General features: G+C 37.4%; 1 protein-coding gene across 5 annotated transcripts in view; it reads left to right on the forward strand.

Annotated features, from left to right (window-relative positions):
• Positions 1–20,073, forward strand: part of LOC103179256 (signal-induced proliferation-associated 1-like protein 2) — a 206,448-nt gene extending 186,375 nt beyond the window's left edge. For 2 of the 5 annotated variants that reach the window (XM_042332736.1, XM_042332735.1), the window contains 7 exons: positions 6,611–6,830; positions 8,508–8,639; positions 11,772–11,798; positions 14,084–14,137; positions 14,671–14,794; positions 17,050–17,131; positions 18,137–20,073. In XM_042332736.1, coding sequence (XP_042188670.1) covers positions 6,611–6,830; positions 8,508–8,639; positions 11,772–11,798; positions 14,084–14,137; positions 14,671–14,794; positions 17,050–17,131; positions 18,137–18,283 — 786 coding nt within the window. In that variant the 3' untranslated portion in view covers positions 18,284–20,073. Of the gene's footprint in view, positions 1–6,610; positions 6,831–8,507; positions 8,640–11,771; positions 11,799–13,118; positions 13,457–14,083; positions 14,138–14,670; positions 14,795–17,049; positions 17,132–18,136 lie in introns of those variants that run through there. The other 3 variants (XM_042332737.1, XR_006084920.1, XM_042332738.1) reach the window with 3 other exon arrangements.
• The last annotated feature ends 255 nt before the right edge of the window (positions 20,074–20,328 follow it).

Raw genomic sequence — 20,328 nt, forward strand, 5'->3', positions numbered from 1 at the left:
AAAAACTAGTTTCCCTCCTTCCTCTCTCGCCCCCCAACACCCTGCAGGTCATGATAATACACCTTGTTTCTACAATTAATGTGCCTCTTTTAGATCATTACTCACTTTTCCAGAGGTGAACAATACTTAATAGACTGGTGCTCTGATATTCTACTGCCTCCTCCACAGAATTGTGCTTCAATTCCCAACATAGCACGTTCACTACAATACCCTAGTGCACAGTCTGGCATCCCCAAACCTTGGCTCTTACCAACCTGAGCCTAACACTTTACAGAATTGAGTAAGCAGGGTTGGTACCTTTATGGAATGGGCAATGGGTTTCCGCTTGTATAAGACATCGAACTGTTCAAGAAAAGGAAGTTCATAGGCCCATTCAGAGATTTAGAAGAAGACAGTAGACAAGCAGATATTTTTCCCACTTGCAGGGTGGGTTAGAGAGTGAATCGTCCAGACTGTTGTTACTAGTCAATTGGTCAATAGTGACAGAAGCCTCAGAACAGGTCACATTCAAATCTTTTGATCTACACCTTGCTTTTATATAGCATCCCTCATGCAGAGAAGCCCAGATCAAGGAATGGTGTGTGATACCAAAAGCATGTATGAGAAGGATGTTAAAACTTTGAGATGGGGCTGAGAAAATCAAGATTATTTAAAAAATATTTTGCTCATTTCCAAATTTTCCAATGTCAGGTTTGGAGAGCTGGTGACGCATGCATATTTTGATGGCTGTTATCTGTCAACTGATGATTTAATGGTCTGTCTCAAAGAATTTTCTACTGTATACATTTTTCATAAGTAAAGCCAAGCCACTTGTCAATTTAAATATCCAATTGTCCTGCTACAATATACAGTATTCTGTCTTCCCATTCAATCATATTCTTTATATGAAATAATTTGCAAATGTGAACTGCATATCTATCATCCATTTAACAGAATTACTCTGGTTTAGGCACTTTTTTCTAAAACTTGACTGGTACAATTGTGTAAGTGGAATATAACCACGCAATTTCAACTAAAAACTAGAAACATTTTCACCAAATGCAAAATAATTCCCCATATGAAATATTCAATTCTAGTTGCATGACTTTTTGTTATCAGTTTTCAACATATGTGCAAGTTTTTTGATGAAAGTCGATTGGTTAAAAACTCATTTTCACAATCCCCATCTCCGAAACCGCCCCAAAAAGTTGGCTTCCAAGATTCCTGTGCATCATTGTTCTGCCAATTGATGCGCAATTCGTATGCTCGGAGATGGCCTCTGAACACTGCAACAGAACCCAGGTGACTTCAGCTCAATGCTGTACATGACTAGCATCATTTAGGCAGTATTATTGGTCGCCAAGTACATTGCTTTGTAGCAGAATTGCTCATATTGTTGCCCGGTGGAAAATGAAGCAGCTTTCAAGTTGTGCGTGCTGCATTTTCTCTGAATACCTTCAACATGGGCTGAAAGCACTTCCAAAATAAGTCTCTATATTTACTAGTTTTCACTGAATTTACCTGTTTTTTTTGTTTCATATTTTTACCCTTCGATTTTCTCCCTTTATTTGACTTGAAAAGCAGACCCTGAATAGTTGTTTATACTTTATGGATAAAGAAAATTTAATTTAATGATTTAATGAAACAACAATATGTTATTATTTATAGGAAAAAAGTTCCTTTCACCATGTCTAACTATCTATATATATATATACAGTAAAATGACATGCACATAATAATGACTGCACACTCACATAACCCACCTATTCTCTTCTCCTGTGTGTGTGTGCGCGTATATACACATATTATTATAGTGATTTTGATATTGCAGACACTCTGGCTTATATTCCCTTTATCTTCCCAGTACATTTTGACTGCATAGTAGTTTCAATTGAATCAAAATTCAGGGTTATTTCATAGGTCACTTGATTCGAACAGTGAAGTGGCAGATTGATTTTGCTGAAACAATCAAGTATGGAACTCCATTTACATTCATGGCTTGCTTTTCGCAGAATAATTTCAGCACCGCTCTCTTTTGCGGGTCACGTAATTCCTAGTTTGCCTTGACTTCGTAGTGCTATTGATGTGAAATTAAAAAAAAGTCCTATTTTTAAAACTATTGAGAATATTAGAGGTTAAAATAGAACCGTTTAAGCATTGACCATAAAATGCGTATACTGTATTGTCTTTTAAAAAATATGCCCTTGACCTTCCTGGTTTGGATTTTGACAGAACTCCACATTAGTAGGTGTTTAGATGCCCAGGGCATTCAGATGGTTTTTTCAACATTTACTTGGTAGCATGGGCTGGTGTTTTTCTCTCTCCCATCAGGCATATGCCTGTGTCTGCATATGTTCTCCCTTCTCTGTGCCCCACCACATACATTCCATCTGTCTCTAAAATTTGCAGTCCAAGAACATTGTTTGGCCTGAATATGACAGGTATGTTGGGAGAGAGGTGAAATCTCATTGGACAGGATATTTATAAACCAAGATAGTTAAAACATAACTACTTGATGACTATCATACTCCCGACATGAAAGACGCTTTACAAATGTAATTTTGTTGTTGTTGATGGGTTACTTTGATCACTGCACTAGAAAAATACAATGCAATTTACAGTACAATTTAGATTTATGTAGTGCCTTTCATGTCAGGAGGAATCTCAAAGCTCTTAAATGGAGAGCTGATTATCCACACTGATTTGGCCTGGCCTAACTGCAGATAAGGAAGCAGTGTAACTAATTGGATGTCAGACAAATACAAATTGGCTACAATCTAACAAAACATTTTTTAAAAAAATCTGGAGTTATATCTGTATTCACTGTAATACTGGCCTTTTTTCTTCTCTCTCCCTCCCTGTATATTTCTTTAAATGCACACTGTGCCGCTTCACACGTGCACATAATGCGCACTCGGTTATCTAACCTACATATGCTCCTCTATTCCCTTCTCCCTCATGTATGCATCACACTTTTTTCTTAAATAATGCTTCAAGCTAAAATAAAACAGGCCATTGAAAGTACTGTACTGTAATATAGGTTAGAAGGGGTCTGGAGATGAGATGATTCAGGGCAGTGGGATTGAACAAGCACCTTGCTCTATAAGAGCCAGTGCGAACTTGATGAGCCAAATGACCTCCTTTTGCAGAATAACTTGACTGCACACTCGCGTAACTCACCTCTACCCCTATTCCCTTCTCACTTATGTATGCATCAAGTTTTCTCTTAACTAATGCTTGAAGCTTAAATACAGCAGCCCATTATAGATACTGTAATTTCATCAATAACTAAATTGCTGTTTGTATCGATTTAAAATCCCTCACTGTATTAAAATATCAATCTAAATCACGGTCTCAGATTCCCAATGTGGAGATTCATTCCACAAACTTCTGACCCAGAGGAGAGAGTGCTATGAACTGAGCCAGGCTGACACAATTCTATCCACACTTATTTTATATAGAATAGCAGAATAGAGTATTTTAAGGATGTAGCATCTCTTCAAGTTGAGGGGATGCTGATCAGGCATTCAACTCGTTGATGTGTTAACTGCCTTGCAACACATTTCAAGCTGCATGTTATCTGCCTAAATAAAGTATCACCATTATTCTGTGAACATTCATTCGCGCTCTTATCTCAGCGGATGCGTGTTGCACCATTGCAAAATAGGACAGGCAGAATTATGATCCTTCTCCTTCGTCTCAAAAAAACATATTCCAGCATTACATGCAAGTTACACATGGATAAATGTTGGATTGAAACACCAACTTTCGCTTGGTTGCACAGGATGTTACAGACTCCCAGACAGTAAGTAGTGAAATCCTCCAGGATTCTACCATTTTGGGAGCATGTCTTTACTGTTTGTGGCAGGGCCAGTGAATGGAGGGCTTGGTTAGTAAAAACGCTGCACACACAAAAGTGAAATAGATTGTCCTTAAACCACATTAGTTCATATTCGTAAGTCACTGAATGAAGATAATGAAGAAATAACTAAAACGCTAAACAAATATTTTGCCTGTTTTCACACAAGAATAATAGGTGATGCAAGGAATTAAATTACAGCAGTTAAATAAGGGGAGGATGAAGTTACTGGTTCCTGCTTCCTTCCCTAGCTTACCGGCTGTAATTTCATTCCCTCCACTGTCTATTGTGGTGGTGTAGGGAACACTGCACCATCACCACAATAGACAAACGTAAAGAGGCAAAGCATAAGGTCCAGATAGGGGAGTGTGCGAGTAGATGGCAGATGGAATTTAATGTGGGGACGTGTGAAGTTATTCACCTAGGTAGAAAAAATAGAAAAACAGATTCTTTTCTAGAGGGGGAGAGATTAGATAGTGTTAGTGTTCAGAGGGATTTGGGTGTCCTTGTACACCAGTCTCAAAACGTTAGTTTGCAGGTGCAGCAAGCAACTAAGAAGGCGAACGACATGTTAGAGTTCTTTGCGAAAGGTTTAGAGGACAAGAGTAGGGAAGTCTTGCTGCAACTGTATAGAGCCTTGCTAAGACCGCACCTAGAGTATTGTGTGCAGTTTTGGTCTCCTTATTTAAAAAAGGACATACTTGCCCTAGAGGGGGTGCAGCGTAGATTCACTAGATTAGTTCCTGGGATGAGGGGACTGACCTATGAGGATAGGCTGAATAAACTAGGGCTGTATTCTCTAGAGTACAGAAGAATTAGGGGAGATCTTATTGAAACATATAAGATTCTTAAAGGGCTGGATAAAGTAGACACTGAGGGTCTGTTTCCCCTGGTAGGAGAATCTATAACCAGCGGTCACAGTCTTCAAATTAAGGGTCAGCCTTTTAGAACAGAGTTGAGGAAACATTTCTTCACTCAGAGGGTAGTGAATTTATGGAATTCACTTCCCCAGAAGGCTGTAGATGCTCAGTCCTTGACATCTTCAAGGCTGAAACTGATAGATTTTTAAAAAATAGTGGGATTAGGAGATATGTGGATAGGGCAGGTAATTAGAGTTAGGTCTGAAGATCAGCCATGATCTTATCGAATGGCGGGGCAGACTCGAGGGGCCGATTGGCCTACTCCTGTTCCTACTTCTTATGTTCTTATGTTCTTATACTCTGTACCCAAAGAACCTTAAAGAAACTAAAGATAGCTGAGGCATGTGTGTGAGATTGCATTTTGCCCACAAAATACACAGTACCTCACCTTTACAATATATCATGTAAAGTTCTTTGAAACGTCTCAAGGACATGGTAAAGTGCTATGTCAAACTCAGCCAGGGAAGTTAATAATGTCCACGTTGAATACCAGATGCCAGAATATCATCAGGGCCCATGGAACCACATCATTAAAGAAGAGAGGGGAGCAGGAGTTAAACTGCTTCAGGAAAGGAGAACACTGGCAAGTGATGGAAGAAATGTATTGCAACTTAGAGGGTATCACAACAATAGTAATAGAGATAATACTGGCCTCCTGTACATTACCTGACTCCTTCATGCACCATCCGTGGCTGAGCCTTCAGCCATTACACCCTTAACCTCTGAGACTTGCTGCCTCTATCTCTCCTCCTCACCCTATCTATATCTGTCTTTAAATCCTATCTGAAAACCTACCTCTTTGACTGTGCCCATGGTCACCTCCACCTTCTCTCTTCCTTAGGCTCTAACCCTGCGCTCTGAGATGTTATCCTACTTAAGGGGTACTATATAAATACAGGTTGTTGCAGAGGTAAATTCAGTAGTGTACATGTAGAAAGGGAACAATTTTTCAAGGATAAAGCCATGCACTTTTTTCTCATTCAACATTCTTCTATTTCAGTGTTCCCATCCTTTGTCATCGAAGTCAGACTGCACATCACATTCAGTTAATCAATGCAGAAAGGCATGATATTAAAATAAAGTCATTTCATATTAGAATCAAGTTCAATGCTTGATGGTTCTTAATAAATATTGCCAGAGTTGGTAACCTCATATTTTTCCAAAAGCAATCACTGTCATTAGGTTTTAAAAGCTTTATTTGGTTTTATCAAGATCCATGCAACTGTGTAATATATAATTAGCTACTTAAAATATGCTACCAGAAATTAGAATTTCTCATGTAGTTATCCTGTAGATTAGTTGACAGCACATTTAAATCCCTCCATCTCCTCAACAAAAAATTCAGATCTGGCTACGCAGATTACTATGCCCTTCACGTATTGAAAACGAGCTTGAAGGTTGATACTGCCATTGAAATGATATGCTAAATTACATGCATGCTGCAATCCTGTATAGAGCCAGCATAAAAGCCTAAATCACACAGATTTCAGGGTTGGTTTCAACGTCTGGTGTGTGTGTGTAGGGGAAGCAATTCTCTGTTTGTGTAAATATAAATGCAGCAGCTTGTCGTGAAGTTTCATTTCTTTTCTAAATGAGATATTAGTCAAAAGATTTGTTTTTAAATTGAATGGATTTGTGTATACTTTTTGACGTTTTGATGAAAAAATGTATAACCAGCACTTTCCCCTTAAAATAATTGAAATTGTGTGTGCATCTTCATATTCCATGTACATTTATTACATATTACCACGGGTAGGAAAATTTGACTCAAGAATGTAGTATTGTTAATGCTCTTTGTTTTTTCCTTTTTCTTCCACGCCACCTCTACCTCTCCTTTCCATACGGTTTGAAGATCTCTGTTTCCGGAAACCTGTCTCCCAGGAGATCACTGTACCGCACACTGTCTGATGAAAGCATATGTAGTAATCGGAGAGGATCCTCATACGCCAGCTCCCGAAGTTCAATGCTTGAACAAGCACTACCAAACGACATTTTATTCAGCACCACTCCACCTTACCATTGCACCCTACCACCCCGTATCTCTCACAATCCCTGCATGTCTGGCCTGAGAAGTAAGTAAAACAAAACAAAATAAACCACTTTCATAAAATGCGAGACAGAAAATATTTTGTTTCCCTTCATGTCGGATAGGTTGTTAGCTTTTTTTTAAGGGGTGGAACCAACAAATTAAAACCAGTCTGTTGTTTTTGTTGAATTTATCATTGCTCCTCACAGGGAATTTCTTTTGGTAAAAGATGTTGTAATATTCACATAAGTTCAAAGCATGACTGAACAATAGAAAAAGTAATGTTGATGTGATCACTATCCAGTGTAACAAATACAAATGCACAGGGTATTTTTGTAGTCGGGTCTGGATGTGAGAAATTTATGGATGAGGGTCTCAATAATCCAAGGGGAGAGGTCGTGGTGGAAGTGGCCAATTTTCCATAGATGGAGGAAAGCTGAGCAGGTCAGCATGGATTTGGGGTTTAAAAGACACTTAGGAGTCAAACAATTTCTACCCTGGATATCTCTATTGCTAGATTTTAGAGGGATTAAAGCTAATCACCTTTTAATCACGACTGGTTCATTCATGTTGACCTCTTAAATTGCTTCAGATTTCATGAGCAGGGTCTCGCTTTGTACACAAGCTCAGTAGATGGATAGAGCCTTTGTTTTGTATGTTCATGAAAACGTGGCCTAATTCCAAACTTTCAATGTCACCCACAGCCTCACCAAAGAACTGAACGCAGTCTTCCCATTGATTTGCATCTCTTCAAGTGTGAAAATTAGGCCCTTAGTAAAGGGACTAATTTTCATGTTTCTTGTTTTACTACATATTTGACAGTGTTAATATGGGCAAATGCATACCGTACAGCACTTCCATTTTATTGCTGTTCTAAATGTAAATTCTCATTCCACTTTTAAACAAAACCTCTATGATTTGGAATTAGTGAACCAAGAAAGCTATTGAATTTGACTGAGTATACAAGGTCGTATCTTTTTCCTTGCGCTGTTATCACTCCACTTTCTTTTTAAACAGACGGTCACTTATTGAGATGCAAGAGTGATGACAAAGGAAGCCTGTAATGTGAGATTTTCTTTTAAGTCTGGCAATTAGTTTATTAGTGGTCAGGATTTGTTGCACAAGCTATTAGTACCACTCAGGTTAAAAAAAATGCAGCCTACATAAGCTGGAATGCAAAATAGTAACAAGTTTCAGGACCAGTTCTCATAATTCATCAATCAGTTTGAAACAAAAGGCAGGCTCCCAGCGAAGTCGCTGGGAACACTCAGCAGGTCAGGCAGCGTCTATGGAGAAAGGAAAGTAAGTCAAAGTTTCGGGTCCACAACCCTTCATCAGAACTGGGGCATGACATTTTGTTTCAGATTTCCAGCACCTGCAGTATCTCTCATTTTGTCCTACTTAAAAACCCTGTGATTTGAGAAGTAGTGGCAGGATGTCACAAGTAATGATGAAGGGTAAATTGGCTGACAAAGTATTATTAGCTTCTGTATAATTCAGCTTTTGTACAACTGCAATAATTAGTTATGGTATCCCTAACCACAATACCTCTCTGCACAGTGTGTTGATATAAATAATATCATCATTGTACAAATCAAGTAGTGCAATACAATACTATTTCTGTTCAAATCTTGTAATGAAGTATCTTAAAGCAAGTGGAGGTCGTAGATCTCCTGCACATGTGTTAAATTTGTAATGCAGTCTTTACTTTCCTCCCGTACAGCTGAATTCTGGTTCTCCGATGGATCTTTGGTGGATAAGTCAAAGTACACTGACCCTGGCTTGATGCCCCTTCCAGATACTGCTTCTGGGTTAGATTGGTCAAACCTTGTGGATGCTGCGCGAGCGTTTGAAGGTAAAAGAAGAGCCAGCTTAGCTGGGTACCTTGTTGTGGAGATGATTGATCTAATTTTCCATTAGTTTAGTTGTAGCAATTATATCTGCATATTTTCATGACTTCGTAGCTTAATCATATTTGTCATTCTGCAATTCACACAGGATAAAAAAAANCAGATGTACCTGGGAAAAATGAAATGTATGAGAAAACAATATCTTCAAATCTAGATTAGAAGTTGCAGTATAGATTGTTTACAAATTATTCCTCAATATTTGGATAAAATGAGCACAATTATGTAAGTCTTGACTTGCATCCCAAATTTTAAGGTCCATTCTCACAGTTTTTAAGGTTAGAAAACCAATCTAAAATTGACAAAGCAACTGTAACAAGTTGAATTTTAAATACAAATATCAAAATAGCATTACCGTCCAGAAGTTCCAGCACTGCATCATTTATTTCTCAACCCAGAGAAGCGTTTGAATTCCAGATTCAGATGATGTATACCTTTGGGCTTTCCCTGGAGAGCTGAGTTAGTAGAGTCATCTGGAGAACAGGATCAGTTTCTGGCAGCTCACATGTATTTTCTGGTAGGATAGTGAAGGAATGACATTGTCACTACATGGAGTTGTGCAGAGTAGACAATATTTCCTGATCATAAAACTATGGATGAGAAAATAAGGAAGAAAAAAAGCAGTACTCTCAACAAAGTCATATAGTTTAATGAATTTGTTGCAAAGTGGAGCTTTAAAATAAATCAAAAATCCTGCTGCTATTGTTTTTCCAGGTGTTGACAGTAAGGTGAAGAGTGTTTTCCAGGGTGAGAAAATTAAATGTGCAATGCAGGATAAATTCAGATCAAGTCAGATTAGTCGATGCTTAACTGCATTGAGGCTGTACTTTAATTTAATTTGTCTATGAGTCTCACTGGCTGAATGCAATTGAACTTCATATTTTGAAACAGTAGGCAATTGAAAAAGAATTTATAAACTGTTCTTCAAATGACCCAAAGTCCCAGTTTTCCTTCCATCTTAGTTTTGCACAGTCGAAATATGATCAAAATAAATTGGCTTTTGAGAAAAAGCTTGAAGGATCAGCTGACAGTTGTAAACTGAATGTTGATGAAATTGCACTAAGGAAGAAGTTGCCAAGCCTGTCATATTTATGCCAGCCCTCTTAAATTTGTTTAAACAAACAATGTTTCAATGTATTGCAATACATTTATCCTGTCGAGATGTTTCAAAGCGTTTCACAGGATGAAATCATACATTCTTGTCACATAAATGACTTTTTCCTGTCTTCAATCACTTGTTTTTTGTAAGTGGGAATTCTACTCAAAATTCAACACAAGTGCATGCAAAGATTCATTGTTGGAAGGTTATCCTGATGGCAAGCATTTAAAAGCTCAATTCCTAGAAGGACAGAGAGACCTCAGGTTTAGTTTTGCCATTGGAGCACTCCTCCATGTCGAGGTCAGATAGCAAAAGAAGCATTAACAGGGAACGTTCTGGTCACTGAAGTTTCCTTTAGGTGAATCATCAGCCCCACTGTTTGCAGCCTTTGTATTGTCCAAACAATTGCCTCTGGTTTTCAGTCTCGAGTTGAATCAACACCAAGACTCATCAAAAATCACCATTGACCATCATGTTCATTGGCACCAAATCGCATTTTTTAAAGAGAAAATGATATGGACCCATCAATGCTTTTGGGGGTTTCATAAAGAGAATAATTTTGTAAAATCATCTACAAGCATTCAGAGTTTATCCCAAAATATAGTCAGTTTCATTAAGATGGCAGCAGTCATCCTTTCGCCTAACCCAATCTTAGCTATGTCCTGGAACAGTGGAATTTAGAATAGCTTTAATTTTGACCACTGCATTGAGTCAATCAGCTCTGTCTGATTTCCCTGAGGTAAATGCTGTTAATAAAATAAATAACTTCAGTCTTAAAAGTACATATTGCTCTTGTTGGCCTCATAATCCAGTACTGGATTAGCATCTGCGAGTCTGAAGGATCCGTGCAATGGAAGTAAAAGATATCTAGTACCTGCAGAAATGGTGGTGGATCTACCGTGCTATGATAAACACATTAACAGTAATATGGACAATATCTTTGAGAGCTTCAAAAAGCACCAATCGGGTTTATGAATTATCCCAAGATTGATCTTGGAAAGTTATGTTTATTAGCCAGAAATCCAATCAGAACGTTCTCAGGAAGCAACCTTTGTTTTCTGGATCTCAGGACTAATTGTGGCAAGCAGCAAGTTAGCAGAAGATTACTTCAGATAACTTTCAAGGTGAAGCGCTTTCTACAGCTCACAATTGAATCTGCATCACTCTTCCAACTGTTATTTTTATTAAGCACATTTTCTCTGTCCATTTTTTCTTTCTCTAATAAAATCGTTTGATTTATTGCAACAATAAGATTACATATTTGTATAGCGCCTTTCATGTCGAGAGGACGTCCCAAGGCGCTGGACATTGTACAGCATTTTCAGACCTGAGCTGGGGTCAGGGAGGGAGAAGGAAGGGGAGGGGGTGACCGATGGCATGATTGAAGAAGATTAAGTAGCATCTCTTACATTAAAATGTAAGAGATGCTACTTCTGGGTTATTTTGTACTGTAACGTATCTGTATCCCAATGAATGATCCTAGATTTTATCATGTTTTCTTTCCCCACTATATAGTTTACTTTTAGTTCACTGAAGCAATATAATAAAACCAAAATTGAAACTACCAGTCAAACAAACACCTTGTACTGTCTTGTGCTTGTTAGATAGTAAATTATCTACAGCTTTTGACCCGGCTTTGTTGATGAGGAATTTCTGTTGCTCTTTTGAATTACATCCGAAGATTTCATAATTAATGATTAAATTGATGAATAAATGTCTGAACCAAATATTGTAATGATTCAAAGAAACAAATAATGTCTAGTTTCTTCAAGAGGCATTTTTAAAGCTGTTACCATATTTGGAAGAATTCATCATTGTACTTACAATACCCAGGCCGTTTGCTTCAAAATAAATGAGTAATTTAGTTGGCTTGGAGCTGCTAAATGAATCATAGTAAGTCTTTGTATCAAATTCTCTTAAATGTTGCTTTGATTCCTTTTGTTTCCTTTCTTTGTCTTACAATTGCTGTCTCTTTCTCCAGAATTGTCGTACACACTCTTTCATGAAGGTAAAAGAAAGTCCTTTCAAATGTAGTGTGCGATTTTCTTTTGAGTTTATTTGGTTTCTGGGTTTTCCAATGGCATAGATAGTATTGCAGTTTGTGTTTGATGCTATGAAGTAGCAATCAGTCACTAACAATTAAAACTGTAGCTGTAAAGGGAATTTAAAATCAGTGCTAAGATTTACCTTTTATTAATTTTCTTCCTGATTTTCTTCCCCTGTCCTGAATTATGTTGGAGTGAAGTATTAGGACACGAGCAGTCTGCCAATATTTTGTCCTACTGGACATTTTTGTGTGTGCGTGTATCTTGTGTGTGTGTGTGTGTGTGTGTGTGTGTTTGTGTATATATGTGGAGGAATGGGGTGGAAATGGTGTTATATAGACAGAGTGTCAGCAGATGTTCCACTGTGAGCAACATTGCAGCTGAACCCGATCCTGGCCACATCTGGCGTCCACATGTGCACTTTCCAAGAGGACTAACTGGATGTTGTTTAGTCATAGATCCCTGACTGACTTGTTTTCTTCGGTCCTATCCTATGCACGGTTTATTTTAAAAACCTCAAATATATGAGACCATTTCTCTATACGCCCAGCATTAGAAATAATTATTCCATAAAATAGCAGAGCAGTAATCCTCAAATTTACTTGAAAACATGCTTGTCTCTGGATTATGATTTGTGTAACATTGATGTCTTAAAAGAATGTTTATCATATTTAGATTTGTATTATAAAAGAGAAATCTTAAGTTTTATTTGATTCAGGGGTAAATCCCCAAATATTTAGCAGAATAATGTGTTGTTCCTGGAAAAGTACAAGCTTTTAGGTAATCAGCATATTTGACTCCATTTGTAGTGGATGGTGATTGCTGTGTCTTAAAGTTTGATTACTTGGTATTTCAATGTTATACTTGTATTCCTATCAAGGCAGGTGACAGTTATGTCCTATAGCACAGTGGTTATAGCACTCGCTTTGCAAGCGAGAGACCTGGGTTCAATTCCAGGCAGAGGGCGAAACCTTGGGCAAGTTTCCTTACTCCACACAGAGCCTAATAATAATCCCTCCAAAACAAAACAATAATAAATTGGTCATTTTCAATCCACGACTGTTTGTGGGACACTGCTGTGCGCAATTGGCTGCCGCGTTTCGCCCACAAATATGCGGTCAATTCACTTTACAGTCTATTTTGTGAAGGGCTCTGAGACGTCGAGAAGACGTGAAAAGCCTATATCAAATGCAAGGATTATTATATTATTATTTATTATATTATGCATGTGTCTAAATGAAATCTTCCAATCCCTAATCTCCATTTTAATATATATCTTACAGTTAATCTACTACCCACCATTTTCTGATCTCTCACAGGAATAGACTCGCAGAGTGTGACTTCTGACCGTTTGTCCCTCAGTGCGTTAAGTTACAATTTAATTTTTCTGTTCATCATTTTCCTACAAATTCCTTTCCTGTTACTGAACCTCTTGAGCAAGCTAAGCATAGGTAATTTGTACAAAATTGCAAGTTAAACTGAAATAGCTAGTTTTGTGGCCATTTGAAGCACATTTATTATACATTACTCCTAAAAGCCTTAGTACCTCTGGAATTGTGAATTGTAGGAGCAATTTTATAAAATGAAAGCTTTTATATTGTAGGAAATTATTTTTATGATATAGATGGGAATCATTTTGTATTTTAAACACAAAAAAGAAGAATAGTTATGAATCTAAAAATACTTTGGTGTCCATGAAGATCTTGGATCAAAAAATTGTTACAATTACAATCTACAATACAATACTACAATAGAAGTATGAACTTAAAACTTCTCACCGTAGTATTAGTTTGTAAAATTTAAAAAAAATTATATAGAGAAAGTAAACTCCAGGTATACGCTTTTTGAGTTGATCAAAGCATAGAATTATTGTGCACTGAATCATCTGAATATAATTCCAGACTGAACTATAACACTTTAATAAAAAATCCTGATCCAACATAATTTATTGTCAGATTATCCAGCGATTTTTTGCATTCTTATTTCCAAATGTCATGTATGTGTATCTTTTTGAAGTGTGAGTGTTCTTTATTCTTTAATTTGAAATACTAAATGGATGAATGTCTTAAATGAGGCTAGAAATATTTTACCTACAAGCAGTCTTCAAGGCTTCTTACTTTTATGGATATGTTTGATTTTGAGACCGCTGGAATATGTTTATTTATAACCACAGTGTCGCTCACAGTGTAAAGGGAGGTCTGTGGATGCCATGGAAAAGGCTAAAGAGACACTTAAAATTTAATTTCAGGCTTTGACTCTGACGAGGATCTTGGATCTGTTTGCCGTCACACACTCTGCCTAGGTGACTCACAGTTACAATGATGTGAATAAGCCTGTGTTGTGGTCTTTTGCACGTTTGCATGATGAGGTTGGATGAAATAAAAGGGCAGTTGTGTCTAAAATGTCTCTCTAGATTCTGCTGGTTTTTGGAAGCTTAGGTAAGAGCGTTCTACTGTTCCAATTAGAAACAGCTAATCACAATGGATTTGCCTGATATCTTTGATGTGTGTAGAAATGTGAACTCAGGGCTTGCCTCTGGATGTTAGTGTCAAAAGGCGAGTGAGCTTTTGAGGTTTTTGATGTCTTTTGGGCTTCCTTGTAGCCGCAATGCAAAACCCTTCAATCCTGGGAGTAATTCAAATTGAATGCTTTGTGAATGTCACTAACCAGCCTTTGGCATTAACAGAATCTGGGAAGCTAATGCTGGATCGGAGAAAGCTATGCGGGTTTGTGGATGAAACCGGCAGTGCCCTGTGCTGTAATACAGCTTTTCGTTTCTTTGTGAACCTGATTGTGCTCTGTGCTGTAACGCGGTCTTTGATTCTGCTTCCACAGATCAGAGAGTAGCATCCTTTTGCACGCTGAATGATATGCAGTCGGCCCAGGGTTTGGTGAGCGCTGAAGACTTATCGTTACACATTGGACAGTCGGACAGACAGGCTCACGCTGAAGATGCTGAGTAAGTACAATAACTGATTGCTATCAAAGCTATTCCTTTCATTAGCGAGCTAAGTAAAAGTGACATGACATGTTTGCCTAGTAGCTCAGGATGTAGTACAGTAGCTTCAGTGTATTACTGCCAAGCATGCTGAATAATAAAGCAAAGGAAAAGAGTTAAGCTATGAACTGTAGCCAGGGAGGAACACTGGCAACTTGGTCTGGATTGTTCACAGTGTGTATGTGGAATGTCTGTGAACGTCAGTTTGTGTTTTATATGGGCTGCTTTTTATCATTATACATTACTCAAGGATTATTATAAGTAAGATTGTGTTTTGGGATATTTGCTTTTTAAATTTCTTCAAAAGATAACAGTAGGTTAATACTTCAATAAGTTATATCTTGGCATCTAACCTACTGAATAAGTGTTTACAACACAGTACATTTTAAATCTACATTTATATAACGCCTTTCCCATCGGGAGGATGTCCCAAAGCGTTGGACAGTCTAAGGTTTGCACCAGAGCTGGGGACCAAGGGGGCTGAGGGAGTAGGGGCAGATTACAAATGCTGTGCTAACCGCTTTATGGTTTACTACTTCTCTTATCTTAGTCAAACAGTGCCTAATTGTACTGAAATTTGGAGTGGTTGTGATCATACTTATGATTCTTCATATATAAGAGCTGGTGTTAGCTAAACAGTCTGGGAGAGGGCCAGTGCTTCCCCAAAAGGGAGGGAAGGGAAATAGAAAGATATGTCACATCCTGACAGCTAATTTCCCAGCAACCTGGGCAGAGGTTTGTCAGGAAATCAGCTGTCTGCCTCCTTGGTTGGACTTACACTTTTATAGAGTCTTTAATGTAAGATCAGTTTCGATCAAGTCTCCTCAGTTTGATATCTCACCCGAGGGATGCTAAAGAACTCATAAAACCTCTTTGCCAAGAAATGCTTTAATAACTCAATAAAGTAATTATTATAGATTTATTCCAACACCCCCCCCCCCCACCCCCCATATAATAATAACTGTTATTCAGCCAAACGAAGAGTCTTTATTGATCTGGTTGCTACTTGGCATTGTTCCAACATTGAGCGAGAAAATTCATTCAGCCCATCCAGTCTGCACCAGCTCTCAGAGCAAACTGTCCATTCAATCCCACTGCCCTGCCCTATCCCTATATAATAGAGCACTCGCTTTGCAAGCGAGAGACCTGGGTTCGATTCCCGACAGGATGAAACCTTGGGCAAGTTTCCTTACTCAACATGCTTGATAATAATCCCTCAAAAAAAAACAATAATAAATTGGTCATTTTCAATCCATGACTGTTTGTGGGACACTGCTGTGCGCAATTGGCTGTTGCATTTCGCCCACAAATATATACAGTCAATTCACTTTACAGTCTATTCTGTGAAACACTTTGAGACGCCTAGAAGGCATGAAAGCGCTATATCAAATGCAAGGATTATTATTATTATTATCATTATCCCATGAACCCTTTTTGTTGTGTACCTGTCTACATCCCTTCTGAAACTCATAATGGACTCTGCCTCTACCACCTTACCTAGCAGGGCATTCCACATCACAACAACTTTCTGTGTGAAAAAGTTTCTCCTAAGCTCTCCTTACAACTATTTTAAAATTCTATGTCCTCGAGTCCTCGAGTCACCAGTGGAAACAGCTGGTATTTACCCAGTCAAAACCCCTTATAATTTGGTACATCTCTATCCTCTCAATCTTTGCTCCAATGAAAACAGACCCAATCTATCGGAGTTGCCATCCCTCGGGTGCGACATCAAACTGAGGAGACTTGATCCTACAAGCCCAAGGCATCTTAGCTGCTTTTGGAGGCAAAAATACAGCACAACATGAAGGCCATTAGTTCAATTCAGGGTCAAACCTTGTTTGCACTCCTTGAGCAAACATCAAAATGCACTGAACAAGGGGGGAGAAGGTTGTGTACAATATTCCTTGAAACAAAATTTCAATGCATATTTTGCCCACAAGATATAGTCAATTCACTTTACAGTATATTCTGTGAAGCACTTTGAGACTCTCAACAATGTAATAAGGAGCTATATCAAATGCAAGGATTATTATTTAATATTGTAAACATTTCCATCAAATATTGGTAAAATTAAGTCAGGTGTTACATGGCACTAGCACATTTGAGGCTTGTATTGTGAATGACTAACTACAATATATTTCTCCATAGAGGCACTATATGATTAGCTGCCATTTGTAAAATTCACATGTCTGATTCTTTCTGATGTTTTTGTTTAGGGGAAGCTCTCCGAACACAATCACAGGAAAAGTGAATCAGCTGGAGACCATTCTCATGCAGCTTCAGGATGATCTTCGTAAGGTATTGCTGACTGACCTTGTAGATCTTTAGATAAGCACAATACTGTTGTGTAGAATTGGTTTATCTATAGAATTGGTTATTAAACATTGACTCATTTGTTGCAAATATAATAGCAAAAAAAATCTGTTTTCCAGTCAGTGGACAGTGAGGTGACTGCATACAACTAACAATTCACCAGTTAATGACTTCATCAAATTCATAGAATTGTTTGCATAGAAGTATGGACTAAAAGGGGGTAACTGCATTTTATCATGCTTACTTTTATTTTGCAATTGGTAGTATTTTGTGTTTTCCTCCTTTCCCCTGCCTGTGAAATACAGTATATACACAGGTGTTACATGACACTAGCACACAAACTCCTGATAACTCACCACTCGAAGGGAAATGACTCAGTCATGAGTTAGCTGGAGTGGTGAGTTAGGCATATGTATATTTATGTATAAATAAATAAATGCAGCTGAGATATTGACAGCTTTTGATGATTTAAGTGATCAAGACAAGTTATGCCAGGGTCGGCCTGTCAGGTGTTTACTGCAGGGTATACATTTATACATATTGTATACGCCCCATTTAGAGATACACAATATGGGTAAATCAGCAATAGCTTAGGATACTAATGATGTATTAGCAACTCTTCACATTGGACGTTAAAGATCCCGCAACACTATATGAAAAGAGAAGGGAGTTTACCTTGATATCATTACCAAAAATCCCCCAAATTAATCAACAATTCACTTTGAGTCTGGTTGTCTATTAGTAGGACCTCTCTGTGGGCAAATAGCAGCCTACAAATATATCCACTACATTTAGCAGTAAGAGTTTTCGAGACATTTCAACCTGATATTAAAATGCAAGATCTTTGTTTCTGTAATTTTAAAAAAAAGTACAATTCATATGGCATAGAACTAAATCTGCACTGTCCCACCAGGCAGGACTGAGCAATTAGTTAAAGATTTCTGGAGGTTTCTTATGATTTTTTTCCCATCTAATATTTTCCCTGAACAGGAAAAAGAAGATAAGGAAATGCTTCAAGTTGAGGTACACCATTTGCGCCAAGATAACATAAGGCTTCAAGAAGAGTCCCAGACAGCTGCTGCCCAGCTAAGGAAATTTACTGAATGGTTTTTCAACACTATTGACAAGAAATCCTGATGTATGGAACAGGAGCAGTTAGTACAAAGCACTATATGAAAATTCATCAAGTCCTAGAATGTTATTTTAAGCTGTTCAGAAATAGATATCGGTGTTCTAGCTATATTATGTGTCTGACTCTCTTCACTTGAACATTCGGTGGTGAAGAATGAGTGTTTGCTATACAGTTCAACTTACTAAGAGACTCTCCTATTGTAAAATAAAATCATGAAACATTAACTCCAATGTTAAAGGTGCTCTATTTTTTGTAATTACTTTCTTTTCATTGTCGCAGTGTCATAGCAATAAGATTTTAGTGCATAACCGCAGGACCGTGTTTGGAAAATTAACACTAGTGAGATGGCGCAAAATTAGATGCTGTTAATTTAGAGAATATTCATTTGCTGGAATAAACGTTGGTGCCTGAAATAAGCAGTGTTCTGATGTTTAAAGCTACACTTGCCTTCTGAATGGCTCACTAATATATCTACAACTTCACTGATGTTTTTGTACAGTTCATGTAAGGCTGCAAGAGCAATGTACACCTTTATCAGTAAAGTGTGTACACAGTGAGCCGACAAGCCACTTGTACAATGCCAAATTTGTTTATCTTTGTACAGAACCTCAAAATGAAGTGTCTTGTATTTAACATGATTATTTAAAATTATTTAACCTTAAATTGTTACATTTAAGTTTTGTTTCATCTGCACTATGAAGAAGACAGTTTGCTGTACATTGTGATGTCTGTAGCTTGTCAGTACAAAGACCGTAATGATGGTTTGTAGTCGATCTTACATTCGGATGCTGCTAGTATATAATTCCATGGTTTGTACGCTTTAACAGATGTGTTCTTTTTAAACTATTTCATTTCAAATGTTACATACAGTTGCTTTTTTAATAAATGTAGGACATGAAGGTTGGCTGTGGTTTCCTTTCATTTTTGTTCTTTAGTGTTTTTTAATGATGGATTAAATCTGATTAAGTGCTGCTTTCTACAGTTGCAGTTTGTCCATTTTACTGCTGTTGTAAAATGGATGGCAGTCGTGGGGTTGAGCGGGAACATCAGTGAAGTCAATTGGAATATTTTGCCTCATGCAAGTACAAAAAGACTGTGAAAAAGATAACACTATGGGTAAACACATAGGTGTGTGTCATGAAAGGAGGCTGGGGGAACCGTTCACTGTTTTGTAATGCATTGTAAAGGATTTATGTATACTGTTCATTGTTCTATAATGCTTTGTGGAGGATTCTAAATAGACTACAAATCTTTATAGACAGAACTAAACAATATGTAATGTAACACTTCGGTTTGTTTCTAGATTCATTATTCCTAATTCAAATTTTAAACAAATTAATATGGAATTACTTATTTTATTGCAAGTAGGAACATAGTCTACCATGCATAAAATACCAATAGAGCTATTTGAAAAAGATTGCAAATGTTTAATTTCATTGTTGTGTACTTTTATAATCAGATTGCTGAACTGCATTTATAAAACTGTTGATAGTATTTGCCTCTTCCCAATTCCAAACACTGTACAGTGCCAACAAAAAGTTATCAAAGTGATGCTTGTAGCAGCTTTAACATAGTTACAGCATATATATGTTACAGCAAGACAGAAATTCCATAAGTTGCTTTATGTCCTGTTCACCATTTACCTTGGTCTCCGTAAGCAAAATTCAGCCCTGTAATAAATTCTGGGAGCAATATATATGTAATGAGACTTATCACTCAATAGAATAACAATTGCGTGTTATAGTTTAAAAATGCAACCATCTTTGATGTGGTCACTCTGAAAAAATAAATACACCTCCATATGTCTAAATGGGTTTGCAATTTATGTTATTCTTTCTGATCATAAATGTCATTAACACTTCCTCAACGTTGACAGCTCTGATATGAATGATTACTCCCTTCCAATAATAGCTACTCTAATACTGAACAGCTTATTAAATTTGTTCACAACTCTTACTTCAAGACCTACATAATAATATACCAAGCAAATATCACACATTACTGCACTTTTAATTATGTCCAAAAATGTACAAAAACTCCAAACAATTTA

This window comes from Callorhinchus milii, unplaced genomic scaffold (assembly GCF_018977255.1).
Source record: "Callorhinchus milii isolate IMCB2004 unplaced genomic scaffold, IMCB_Cmil_1.0 Scaffold3, whole genome shotgun sequence".
Lineage (NCBI taxonomy): Eukaryota > Metazoa > Chordata > Chondrichthyes > Chimaeriformes > Callorhinchidae > Callorhinchus > Callorhinchus milii.